The 13,721-nt window shown below is 41.4% G+C and overlaps 1 protein-coding gene across 1 annotated transcript; it reads left to right on the top strand.

The window, feature by feature from the left end:
* Positions 1-4,980: 4,980 nt before the first annotated feature.
* rflna (refilin A) lies at positions 4,981-13,371 on the top strand. The gene is made up of 4 exons (XM_035638689.2): positions 4,981-5,220; positions 5,346-5,709; positions 10,035-10,144; positions 10,276-13,371. The coding sequence occupies exons 2-4, from the start codon at positions 5,491-5,493 to the stop codon at positions 10,607-10,609; spliced, it is 663 nt and encodes a 220-aa protein (XP_035494582.1). The 5' UTR covers positions 4,981-5,220; positions 5,346-5,490; the 3' UTR covers positions 10,610-13,371.
* Positions 13,372-13,721: the final 350 nt, after the last annotated feature.

Raw genomic sequence — 13,721 nt, 5'->3', positions numbered from 1 at the left:
AGTAAGGAGGTCACTGGGTGTGCAGAATCGACTGCAGCGGGCAACACACCAACTGATCAGCTGAGGACATAAGGATTTGTATCTCTTGACATTTTTGAGAACATGTGAACAACGGCTTCCCTTTAAGATGCTCATGATTATTTATATACAGCAGTAGGCTACGGCCTATACAAATGTAAACTGGTGCAGGTTGCGCTGGAACACAGTGAAAATGCTGCAAGTTTCCAATAAGCAGAGCTGAAGACACTTTCAATTCCAAAATTCATGATCTGGAGAACAGATCTGGAGTAACTACAACCAAACAGACAGCAGTAATCATGAGCCCTATCCAATTGTCTATGAATTTTAAAGCCTTGACTGTGAAAAAGACTATTCTTCCACTGTCCAGACATTCCTTGTTGATGCCAAATACAAATTATTCTATGATTTATTCCATGAATTGCATTACACTCTGCAGACAGGTAAACTGCAGTCTGCAGCCATGCTAGCAAATCTGTGAAGCTGCATGTCGACGTGCCAACATGCTCACATTGACAATGCTAGCATGCTTATGTTAGCACTGCCATCTTGGTTTAGGGTGTTAGAATGATAACATTTGACAATTTAATACAAAGTACATTTTAGTTAGATGGGAATTTCATTTTAATTGGTTTTGTGAATGTTTTCAGAATCAAAATTTAAGAGTTAGTTAGCTAGCTAGCCACCTAGTCATTTCACATTTTGATCCTTGAGCTTTGTAACTTGAACTTGATGTAGGTTAAAATAACTAGTTTGTTTACCAGGCTTGATACCTAATGGGGCGTAAACATTAAAAAGAAGTAATATCTGAAACACTTAAACCCAGGGAGCCATTTCAGAGGTAGTAATTAAGAACTGTTTTTCAGAGCTAACATGGTCTTGTAACTGCGGCAGAGTTGGACAATCTATCTTTATAGAGAAAGAGATTAGAAAAGAATTGACGCTTGGTGGTGATAGAGAGGGAGTTGCAGGGTGAAAACTGTCTTCTTTATCCTGGCAGGGGTCTCCACACATTAAAACCAGATGCAGCCAGGCTCCAGGGAAGTGAGGTGCATTATGGATTGAACTTTGAGGTCTGGATGGCATATTTAGAACAGGCTCATCCATCATCAAGTCAAAGCATGTTCATAACTCCTTTTCAAGAAGGCCTAACGGACCAGAGCAGAGGTGCGTGGGTCATATGAGTACACTGAACAAATGGCCAGTGTTTATGTGTACATTGCGTGAAAAGCAAACTGGAGAATAGTCACCTATCTGCGAGATGGAGAAGATTCATGACTGGGAGTCTGAAGAAGAGCGTTGTGTGTGTGAAACCACAGTGACGTCCCATCAGCTTAAAACAACCTCCCTGCCTGGACCGGCCTCTCTGTGGTTTGTTCACATTGAGAGCTATTCTAGACAGCACATGCACACAGCGACATGCACACAACAAGCACACTGCACACCTCGAGAATATGTGTGTACCTCAAACTGTACAAACAAACTTGAACTTGTCTGTCTGTCGGTCAGTCTGTCTCTCTCTCAAACAAACACACACACACACGCACCTGCATTAGCCCCCCTCTTTTCCAGACCTAGTTCGCACAGCTGGCTTGGCAACGTTATGTGAATGTGGTGAGACCAAGCCAGAGAGTTCTGCAAATCAAGAATGTGTGTGTGTGTGTGTGTGTGTGTGTGTGTGTGTTTGTGTGTCTGACTGTCTCCATGTAGAGGGTGTGTGAGGGACTTTTGCATCTGTGAACACAAACATGTTTGTATCCTCACGTTTTAGATGGTGTGTGTGTGTGTGCGTGCGTGTTGCAGGATGTGAGTGATTGCCCTGTGAGAGGGAAGGATGATGAAGCACTAAAAAAATGAATCATCAGCAGACAGCTTGGCTGTCCTCCCCCCTCTGTGTTTGTCTCAAAGCCTCCTGGGATCTCAAAGCTCTCAAGAGTCCTGATTGCTGAACTCTTCAATCAACTCCCACATAATGGGGGCGCCTGCTTGGCCAAATGGTAAAGGTGTCTGTTCCATGATGTCCTGGATCTACTATCCATAATGGAAAGGTCATAGGTTTGATATACAGTGCCAAGGAACTTTACTGAATGAACGAGGAGGGTAAAACAGGCATGCACACAGTCATCCCCAAAATAAATGATCACTGTTTTTCTAAGAATGATTAATCTCCCTGGAGATGATGGATGAGAGCAGATGGAGGAAACATTAATGGGCTCTGTTTGAAATCTTATTTATTATATAATTGTTTGAATGATTGTAAGAAAAGGTGACTAGCTACCACTTGAGATGGTATTGCAAGCTGAGTGAAACAAAGGGTGATGCATGCCAAAACATGCGCAACAAAAACCAACCAATAAAGACATTTAAGTTTCTCTGGTGACACCATCTGTAACAACCTCAGAAGGAGAGTCCAACTTGTAAATCTGGCCATTTTATTCAGCAATTGAGCAACTGTGCTAATAGGTGTGCTTTCATCCACGAACACACTCACGATCTGTGTCCCAGTATCTTGCGGCTAATCTGTACCAGATCTCCACACTAATCCCTTGAATGCCTGAGGATCAACATGATGGGCTCTTTAAGATGAACATGATGACACAAAAACCCACCTGATGCAGAGAACGCCAGTAAAACTCCCAGCGCCGCTTGGTGGATTCTTGCTGTGGCTTCCAAACAATAACACAGAGGAGGGAAAACAATTCTCAGCAAACATGATTACAGCTGCATGAGCTTAACAGGCATTCCATTAAGTACATCCTCCAGACAACAAAGACAAACACAGAGTTATCTTGGTTTTTATGAGGACTGGAAAAAATTCAGAAAACATCTTGCATGATTTCCTAGCAATCTGTGGCAATCACCATGGAGAGCTGGTGGACCATCAAAGATATAATCAACCACTTAAGACACACAGGCAGCTCTGTGCAGCCCTACACTGGCTCTTATTTATGCTGATTTCCCTTTTGGCAGAGCTGCTGTTGGTAAAAGTAACTGTATGTTCAGAGAGCAGAGACATTATGTGGAGGGAAGGGATGTCAACAAGGATTCAATTCTTTCTCCTCTGCTTGCTGTGATGACTGCTGTCTGCTCATTTGTTCTCTCAGGTCTGCTTTGTCTCTGTGTGTGTGTGTGTGTGTGTGTGTGTGTGTGTGTGTGCGTGCGTGCGTGCGTGTGTTTGTGTGGATGCACTGCATTCCCACATCTGCAGGATAGCTATACACACATACATAGACACATACACAGGCCTTAATAACTGTAGCAATTCTTTGTCAATCCTTTTGCTGGCTAAATATTTTCTCAAACTAAATGAAATGTTCCAGAGGAGCAGCTGACTGATGATTTCTTAAACTAAGGAGTCACATCAGGGAGTGCTATCACTCAGCAGGATTATAGCGATGGCTAACTGTATTGGATTGAAAGAGGTTCTTGGTTTATGCAGTTATCCTGCTCATTTGTATGTATGTATGTCATGTGATGTTAACATAAATAACTTTTATTCGTCTTTATGCAGATGATCCTGTTTTGTATGTCTAAATATGCAATCTACACTTTCAAATGTACTCCATAAACACTCTGCCTGCAATGTTTTGCAGTCTCAACTTACTCAACTCAAGCTTATGTTGAATGTTGAATATTTAATTTTGTTATCTGGTTTGACTTAACCGAACATTGACCATCCAGGATAACCTGTGCTACAAAGCTGGATATCAACTGTGTCAGTCAACCCTGGGTTTTCCTATCCGGTTAGAGCTTGTTCATCTGGAAGAGGCTTCGACAAGACCATATTGCAAGAAGTTTTTAATATGATAGGAAAAGAAATGCTGATATGTGCAGGTTAATTTTAGTTTAAGCGACATGTAAAAGTGACAACTACAGAGGGAAATGAAAATAATATGATCAAACAACTAAAAAGCAAAAAGAAAATTGAAATTTGGTTTGGATCCAGGAATTTTTCTTCTCTTTCTTTAACATGCCAATATGGGGAGTTAGCCTTGGCGGAGATATGAGTTCTCTGAGCAGCCTTCTGCCCCCTACCTGTGGTCCATTGCATTGTTTTGTCTGCCAATTTTTTTGAAGACACAACCTCGGTTTAATTTACCTGGTTTTATAAAAGTTGAATTTATGTATAATACTGAAATATTAGATAGAGCAGAATGCTTGCAATTTTTTAAATTAAAGACCATGTATATAATAAAGTTAAAAAAATAACTTCTGCTAACTGCTGCTTAACAATATTTTTTATTATTCTTAATTATTACATTCATTTTGCTAATGCTTATGTACAAAGCCACTTACAATCATCGATTTTGAATCATATCAGAGGTTCCCTGACCAGAAATTGAACCCTAACCTAAGTCAGTGGTGTAACCCACTAAGCCATACCAGCTTTATATAAGTGACAAATAATGAACTGTCATTTTAAACCTGTATTATATTAACACTATTACGTAAAATCAGTGATTACTGACTGTAAATATCAACAAATTTAAAAAAAACAGATAACTCTGAAGATGTAATGTATTATTAACTCTAAATTAGTAATTATCAATTTAACTTTTGATTATGATTAGTTAACCATAACTGCTAATTGCTGATTTGCTTAAAATTATGAAAAAGTGCAGATTTAATGAATGCCAATTTCTAATTAAAAGCTAATTGTTAATTACAACTTCTTGTATTGCAACAATGCAAACATTTGCTACTGTGAACAGTGTAGGCTGTTTTATGAATTGCCAATTACTGTATTTCAAACTTCAATCACGAGTTTCAAGCAGATAGGGATTTGGATAACTTGCTCAAGGACATTTCAACAGGGCTGCTGATCATAAACACCCTCAGTAAACTGTGCTGTGCAGCAGGAGCGAGTGGAGAACGTGTTCTCCCCTGTCGGTTGTACATGGAAGTGATCCAGATCATGGGGGCTGGACTGGACCCAGGTGCAAAAAAACCCTGGCACTCAACTGGAGAGCACACACACACACACACACCATCAGAGCAGAGCAGAGCAGAGCAGAGGAGCTCTCATCCAGATCGGTGCCAGACGCATGGTCGACTTTTGTTTTTGCGCGGCTTTTACTGCGTTTTGTCTATTATATTTTACATTGAGAATATCAATTATTAACTTGTTTGTCAACTTTAAAGTTTTTGAAGCCTTTTAGGAACATCCTTCGGAATTAAATTTGGATACTTCACGGCGCGCAGGTACAGTAACGTTTGAGGGGGATTAAGGCTGAATTGATTTCACTCTGTGGGCTTTTGTGACAGTTGGTATCTGGGCAATGGTTGAATGCCATTTTCCTCAGTTCTCCCCTCTTCTCTGCTTGCAGAAGTCCTCTTGAGATTCGACAGGGATTGTTTCTCTCCGACGCAGGAGCTCGCAGAAGTTTGGAGCGCTTCAAGAAAAAAAAAAAGGAACTGTCAGTGCAACTTCGACTGGGGGGTTTTCTTTTTTTCAATCGAGCCGTCCCAGAAATGGTGGGGCACCTTCACCTACAAGCGATGGATGATAGCCTGAAAGGAAAGAACCGAGAAGGGCTGCTCGACAGTCCGGATTCGGGATTGCCCCCCAGTCCCAGTCCGCCCTTCTACTCTCTCTCTCCGGGTCTGACCGAGTCGCGCTCGAGCAGCTGCACGACGCCCGTCGAAAGCCATCATGGATATTATAAAAAGGAAACCAGAGAAGGCAAACTGGTAAGGACCGTATCACTGAATTTGCTATGAATCAACTCTGTGATCGGACAAGTTAGTGTCCAGACTTATTTTGGCGACAGTCAGCTGCTCGGTGACACACTGAATTAAAGAATCAAAAGAGCCAATGGCAGAATAAAAACGCTGCTGTGAGAGACACCGACAATCTGAGGGCATAGTGTTTGGCCAGAAACAGATTTCACTTCAGCCCCACTCACCCAACATCTGGAAGATCTCTCTCTCTCTCTCTCTCTCTCTCTCTCTCTCTGCGTGCGTGCGTGTGTGTGTGTGTGTGTGCGTGCGTGCGTGTGTGTGAATTCCTCACTTGTAAACTTCTGATGTTGCTCTCATGCTGAAGTTGCCACTGCCCCTCAACAGTCCAATCCAATGTCTTATTTTTTCCCTCTGGTGCATCAGCTGGGCCCTAACTACATGGTGTCATGAGGGTCAGTGAGTTGATCAAGCCAAGCTGCATTTCCCAAACTGGGGTCCAGGGACTCCCAGGGGTGCAAAGAAATGAAAAAAACTCCACTTTTCTAGCAGTTTTACTTTACTCTGCATCATGAATATGAGTGAAGGTGTGTAGATGGCAAGGAACTACTGGGGTCAGGTTTCTTTCCTCTCACCTACAGGGTGGAAACACATGTAATGTTATCGGATGACGTCCCCAAGTCAGTTTTATTGGTCTGTCGATGGGTGACTGACGTGTGAAAAAAAATTGTGTTATGCTTATTCTTTTAGGTAATAATCAGTGGGAACCACTGAGATGATATGTCAGGCTCTCATCTCTTTGAACGTTGAACTAAGCCACAGTGTGCAGGTCTGTGACCCTCTCTCAATGACCTTTACCTTTTTGCTTGTGACCCCTTTAAAGTGAAGCAGTGTGCACTAGCTACACATCTTCAAAGGTTGCATGTTTTTTGGAGTTGCAGGCACTTTCACCAATTTTCACTGTTTCCTTTGAATATTTTTCAAGCACTTCTTGAACTGTCTGCAGTATTTCATAATAAAAAGCATACATTTCAGAAAATTCAGATTTGTCTATCAGAAACCTTTTTTTTCTTGTTCATCATTCTGTGACCCCTTGCATTGATGGACAAACCCTTGTTATAAGATCTTATTTATATGACCTGCAGGATTTGTATTTCATAATTGTGACTGGTCACACTGATTTGATCTTGAGCTTTGAAATCCCTGATCATTAACCTTTTTCAGAATCCTTTTAGTTTGTCTTAGCTGACCCGCCTATATCTTGAGACACATTAACCGGCCTAAATTGAGAAGTTGTTAAATTAAGGAGTATCAGAATAAAGTTACAGAGTATTAAAGAGAAAGCTGTCAAGTTTATTAATGAGTCTCAAAATGAATGATGGCTTAAAGCTAAAAATACATCAGCATCTGGCATCCAGTGTCTTGCTTTGATTTATTCATGTTCACTTCACCATGTGTGTGGATGTGGTAGCAAAAGAAACATTAAAAATAAACCAGACCCTATTCATTTGGTTCTAATACTATTGTTATCTTTCAGCCCCAACCAGTTCCTGCTCAGATCTCACTGGAAACCAGCAAACCCAGTCAACAATCCATGGGTTCATTCCATTTTAGCACTTGTTTAGTGTAGGACAGACTTGACAAAAGTGACACACTTCTTCAGAATATATACCTTTGAAACTGAGATTTTTGATAATTGATACATTTTGTTATTCTCTTGGAGGACAAATGTATTTTAATGACACATCCACCAGTGACTTGTGTGTCACGCATGACAAGAGTGATTTGATTGAAAATAATTTCCATGTCACTCCTAGTTTCAAAAGCCTTAAGAACATGTCTGCGCAGGTCAGGGTGGCTTTTAAAGTGTCTGCAATAGGCTTCAGAAATGTAGCGCTCCATCCGGGAGTTGCACAACATCGCTTTGCTGAAGCCTGAAACACATGAAAAGAGAGAGATCCTCTAATCCTCTGGAGGTTCAGATTAGTAGGACTCCTCTGCTTTGTGGCTTCCCTTTTAAAGATCAGTCCTGATAGGGGTTGCTCCTCACTGGCTTCCTGGCTTGTGTGTATGGGAGAATAAAAAATTCAAACGTTTACATCATAAAATAAAGTTGTGGGTTGTTTTGTTTTTTTAGATGTACGAGAACCGGTTTTGTAGCAGGAGCAGGGGAGTATTATGTGCGCTCGATTTGTTCTCTTTCCAAATCTATTTCTGTGTAGTTGTTTCTTTGTGCCACCTAAGAACAATCCTCAATGCTAGTTTGAGGTGCAGGGGCTTGTTAGAGCGGCTGCAAGCCATTGCATAGTGTTTGATGACCTCTCACTTCTAAATTAATTGCCTGGCTGTTTTCAAACTCGGCTCAAATGTATGCAGATGCTGGATAATTAATCTTATACTTTGAAACTCACAATGTGAATAGATTTACAAGTGGGAATGGATGCATGAAAAATATAAGTGCGGTTGTGTAATATTGAATATTACAGAGCCGGATCATTTTATGTACACATCCAGTTCAAGGAGGTGGCTCAACTGTCGGTGCATTAACCAGGATGACAGCCAGGAGACAGATCTCATGACTTTTTCTAAATTTGCCTCACTGTGTGATACTGATGCGCTTGCATTAATAAAGTCCTGCACTGCACCAAACAGTTAGCAGTCACAGTGCTCGAGTTGCTCCTCTCAGCAGCTCTGCATTGTGCATTGTACATTGTGCGGGTTGCTATGCTGCAGGCTATTTTTCCTGGGCAGAAATGTGCCTCCAAGGGGGTTTTGTGCCTTGTGTGCATGCTGGGGTATCCACTGCCTGAAGGTGACCTACCCTCCATTCACAAGTGCTTGCTTTACAAAAGTTGCCAGAACACACTGTGGAGAAATACCTGGGATGCTCTCCATGCCAGAGCAGCAGAGGACAATCACATTATCGTGCAGTGCTTCCAAGTCATGAAGTACCTGCAGCAGAAAATGAACAGCCTGCTCATGAACTTTTTTTTCTCTGTCCTGTGTAGCAAAACTGGTAGCTGTGCAAGTGCAACCGCACCATTCACACCTAGTGTGTGCCGATGATTGTAGGCTGTAGGCGGTAAGACAAGCTTTGCACAGCGGTCTGCTGTGCCCTTGGCCTGTTGTAGCTCGTCCCCTGTAGTGGCATGTGCTCTTAACAGCGGCCAAAAAACAGCATGTGACAGTCGCTCCTGTGTAATATGAGAGTTGTGGTCGGGGCGCCATTTGATTCAGACGCGTGTTAGGAGAACCCGTCAGTCACATCCTCGCCTCACAGTGTATGACAGTTTCTGTGGTTCTCAGTTTGTCCCCATATAACTCTGGAGGGAGCCACCTGAGAGGTCAAGGGGTCAATACATAAACAGACCTGCATGGTTCATACAGTTGGTTGAGTACAGTACATACATTGTGTCATCAGTAGCTTATCTGACATGATGAGGTTAACTTCAGCCATCGTATGTGGTTGTACTCGGCTTAAAACAGACATTTTCAATTAATCCTGTGGAAATTGTTTGGGTCAACTTCTTATGATTCCACTGTGTTTGCAACAGTTAATTGACTGATAGAGGAAATAATCTGCAGATCACCTGCTTATGAAAAACATTACTACTGTATGCGTAGCAATAGAACCTGTGATAGACACCAACAGCTCAACTGCAGCCATGAATGAAACCTGTTTCCAAAAGTATTTTATGTTTCAGAAATCAGACTCTGTGTGTGTGTGTGTGTGTGTGTGTGTGTGTGTGTGTGTGTGTGTGTGTGTGTGTGTGTGTGTGTGTGTGTGTGTGTGTGTGTGTGTGTGTGTGTGTGTGTGTGTGTGTGTGTGTGTGTGTGTGTGTGTGCGCGCGCGTGCGTGCTTGATAATTTGAATTCGTAAAAATCACAATTTACAAGAAGCAAGAAGAAGAAAAATGACAAGGGCACAAGATAAAAAATAGAGAATCCTTGAGTATCACTCAGACAGCATCATCTCCACTTAGCTGCTCTGGACATTTACCTCTTGCAATTTACCAGAAACACTTAATTTGGCTGGACGCACACGGTGTAAAGATCTGAGTTTAAATGTAAGAGTTGCCCTGACTGCTGTGTTTCTTGTTGAATTGTTGCTGTAGAAGTAGTCGAGCTATCGACAAGGCGAGTTCTCACGAGGGAGCATTGGGGAGTGTGTTTTTAATTTGGGTTGCTAGCTCTGCTGGAACCCCCAACCACACTGGGATTATTTATTTTTTTTACTGGAATTCCTTGAATGGTGACCTTGTCAGGCTGGGTAGCAACAGTTCAGCAGTTTGTTGATATTCTAGTGACACTGTGATTCTTCTGTGTCTTCTGCACAGCTGCCCTACCTGCTGCTGAACTCAACAGGAACCGACCCCAAGACTCGCATGTATCCCGTGTTCTTCGGAGAAAGTATCAAAGTCAACCCCAAACCAGAGCAGGAAATCAAGTAAGGGAACTTTGACAAATACAGACGCAACAGAGGCTGCAATATGGTGTTCATTTTCTCTGTTCAACACTGCCACCTACTGATCAGTTTCAGATGTGTGTTTAAGCAGTTGCCACTTTCTCTTTTTCCAGGTGCAACTCTGAGGTCAAGTATGACTCTGACAAGCATTACCGGGACTGGGTTTACTGCGCCCCCATTCCCACAGCCACCTCCTTCAGCGAGACAGTGGTGGCAGTGCAGGACTGCACTTGGAGGAGCTACAAGTCCCAGGTGTATCTGGAGCCGCGGCAGAGGCCCATCAGATACCAGAGTACCACCATCATCTACCCGAAACACGCCAAAAACACTTACCGCACCACGCTCAACTACAACGCCATGGGCTCCCGCCGCTGGTTTGTCTCCACAGTGCAGCTGGAGTCGAGCGAGGATAATAGTCCCTGTATCATCTACACAGAGGACCTGTAGAGGCCAGACCAAGACAGCCCGCACAGGGAGAGGGCGACCTGGTGACCATCTTGTGTTTCCTCGGAGGACGAGGAACTAGGGAAGGCCCGTATTGAAAGGGAAATACTTCAAGTAATGTCCGGAGCCCCTAAGAACCCTGCTCTGTTCATCTTTACTTGCCATGGAGGAAACTCTGGGAACCCTTCAGTGACAATTCACTCGAGTGTATTAAGACTTTCTACTGATGCAGCCTTTAAAAGGGATGTGGTCCTCTGGCAGTTTAAAGCTGCATTTGAATGGTTAATGTCTTATTTAATACAAGAGCTGACAAATTGGTGGCCTTTGCTGTCCATCCGGATGGATTGTGACCTTGGGGAAGGTAACAATCGGATTGTACATGTCTGTGTATGGAGAAAAAGGCGAGATGACACGTGTTGTGGAAGCTAGCGCAAAGCTCGGGTCACACCAATGCAAAGCTTGCTAATATGGCTTTATTGCACTTGTTTTCTATATATCACAGTCCTCTCAGTGGACTAGGGATTGCAGGGGGAGAATTTCAGAACTGCCATTTGAAAAATTGGACCAAAGACTGTTTATCTCTGTAATGACTCCACACAATGGGACAGAACATTCACTTTTGTTTCACGGTTTTGATCACAACAAGAGCTTGTTCAGTAATCAAGCATTCAGCCAAAATAAATGCACAATGCAAGGGGTTCTGTTATTTTCACCAGAACCAGAGTGGTCTGTATAGAGTTACGACCGAAGTCTAATCAAAAGGAAGATCCCAGCAGCAGGATTTGAATTCATTGACTGGAGAATGATTAGGAGGGATATTTAACGTCTCTGAAAACCAGGTTTCAGATCCAAATAACATGAAATATGAAACCGTGTTGGATCACTAGACTTTTGGGTTCAACAGCTATTCAACTTAATGTTTAAATACTTTGGCAAAATCAATGTTGGTGATAAATGTTGGGGTTCTTTTGGTAAACAAGTTCTTGTTTCGTCTTGAGGTGCTGGAGGGCGGCAGAGCAACAATCAACTAGAACGTTGATTGTGATAGCAGTTTTATTTATTTAGAGTTTAATGCTTAAAACTCAATTGATCTGCTTCATGATCAGTCAGTAGTTTGTTTTTTTTTTACTTGGTTTTAACTAGCCAAAAAACAACACAGTCAGAGGGAAGTGACACTTCTCTGTCCCAACTCTGAGTACGGAACTACCAAAAAGGTCTGGCCAAATAACTGTGCTGATGTGGTCGCACGTTTTCGTGCGATAAGCAATCGACGTACCACTGTTTCAGCTAACTTTGTGAAAAAAAAAAAGGGCCAGGACTGTTCTGGATTGCACCAGCTATACATAAATGCATAACATAGTTTGTGGACGAAGTAGCTCATCATTAACTGTAGCTGATGAAATCACTGTTGCATCACAGCTTGTAACTTCCAAAAATCACAGTTTTTTGGGGAGCAAACAATATTCTAAAGATAATTACTAATCTTGGAAGGTGACACTTGTTTTGTCTGTAAGTGCATTTTCAATATCATCGTGTCGTATCCCACAATGCTAACCTAGCTAACGTTATTTAGCCAGTCATTTTTAGCATAATGTTTTTTTTTTTATATGAGGCATGCTGTTACTAAATGTAATTAAAAATGTTCCCAACTGTCAGGCGATATGTTTCAACCAAATTACGCTCTTTTTTCTGTTTGCTCCAAATGGGGCAAATATCGGCAAACAAACATTAGCACTTTGGATTGGTTCAGTTAGCTAGAAAACACTTACACAGTTAGGAAGTTACTGTTGAATAACAGCCAGTCCTCACCCGACAACTATTTTGGTGGGTTTTTTAATATCATGATAAGTCATTATCTCCACTAGATGAACACTTGAATTTATGAATTGCTGGTGCAGCTGAGGGTTTCAAGCTGTTTTCAGATAAACAAATTGTCATGCGGGGTAGTTTCTGATCCATTGTGGTTCAAAAGCATGAAAGTCTTCTCGTATTACGGATGTAAAAAGTCGAGCAGTGGTTAGAAATTTCCCCCGTTGAAGAAGTAAGATAGGTTATTAAGTGTTTTAATATCTTCTTTATGTGTCCATCTTATAAATAAATAAATGTTTTTTAGTTTACTGAACATTGCAAATATTGAAACTTCAGACTTTACCTCAAATTTTCTTAGATATCAGTTTTATTGCATTGCAAATGTGTATTCCCTATTTTCAATCAAGGTCTTGAGCTTGTGATCTTGTTTTATTTTGTAGTACCTCCAGGTATGTGTAGAGTCAGAGGACAAGAAGGGCACGACTCCGAGGTGGTGCCTTGGTTCTCGGTTTTAAGGGGGGAACAGTAAGTAACAGTACAAAGAGCAAGACAAAAGGAGAAGTCAGATCTGCTCTTTTTCAAAAGAATATAGACGAGATGTGGAAGTCATTCTGGAGGTGACCTTATACAGAACAGTGACGTTCCTTCCTGGCAAGATGGTGGAGAGTTTTGCTACAGTATGTGTTGAGGTCTGTGAAATGTCGGAGAATTATGATATAAAGTTGGTGGGTGTCAAGTCAAACACGTCGGTGGTTTTGTGTGAGATACTCTAGTGTTTCCTAACACTTGATTTTGTTACTGTAAAATATTTTCCTATTGTATATGTGGCATTGAGGCACTTCATAATTCTCTTTATATTTTTGTACGTTGATAATTGCTCCAATTCTGATCAAGGAAAAATAATTTAAAAAGATGTATATCCTGAATGAATTAAAAAAGAATTTCCCAAACCCTAATTCTGTTGTTCTGACACATGATATTGTATTTCCCTATTTTCATTCACCACATATTTAATTTTATCCCTGCAATGTAGTGCAGAGTCCAACTGAAAACATTTTTAAACCCAGCAAATAATTTGCTATGTAAAAAAAGAATGAAAGATATATTAAAAACAAAATGCAGCAATCATATCAAACTGGCACAATGTATAATCTGGTATATATTGAGAATTATGGACAGTTTTTTCCCCACAAATATCTGGTTTGTAAGGCCACAGATGTTTGAGCTGTTATTTTTTTTCAGACTGTTTCATAACATTCAATTTAGAAATATTACAGTTTCTCTGGGGTTTCGAGGCAGCTCACAT

Source organism: Scophthalmus maximus, chromosome 19 (genome assembly GCF_022379125.1).
Source record: "Scophthalmus maximus strain ysfricsl-2021 chromosome 19, ASM2237912v1, whole genome shotgun sequence".
In the NCBI taxonomy this organism is placed as follows: Eukaryota; Metazoa; Chordata; class Actinopteri; order Pleuronectiformes; family Scophthalmidae; genus Scophthalmus; species Scophthalmus maximus.
This window is presented reverse-complemented; position numbering and strand designations above follow the sequence as displayed.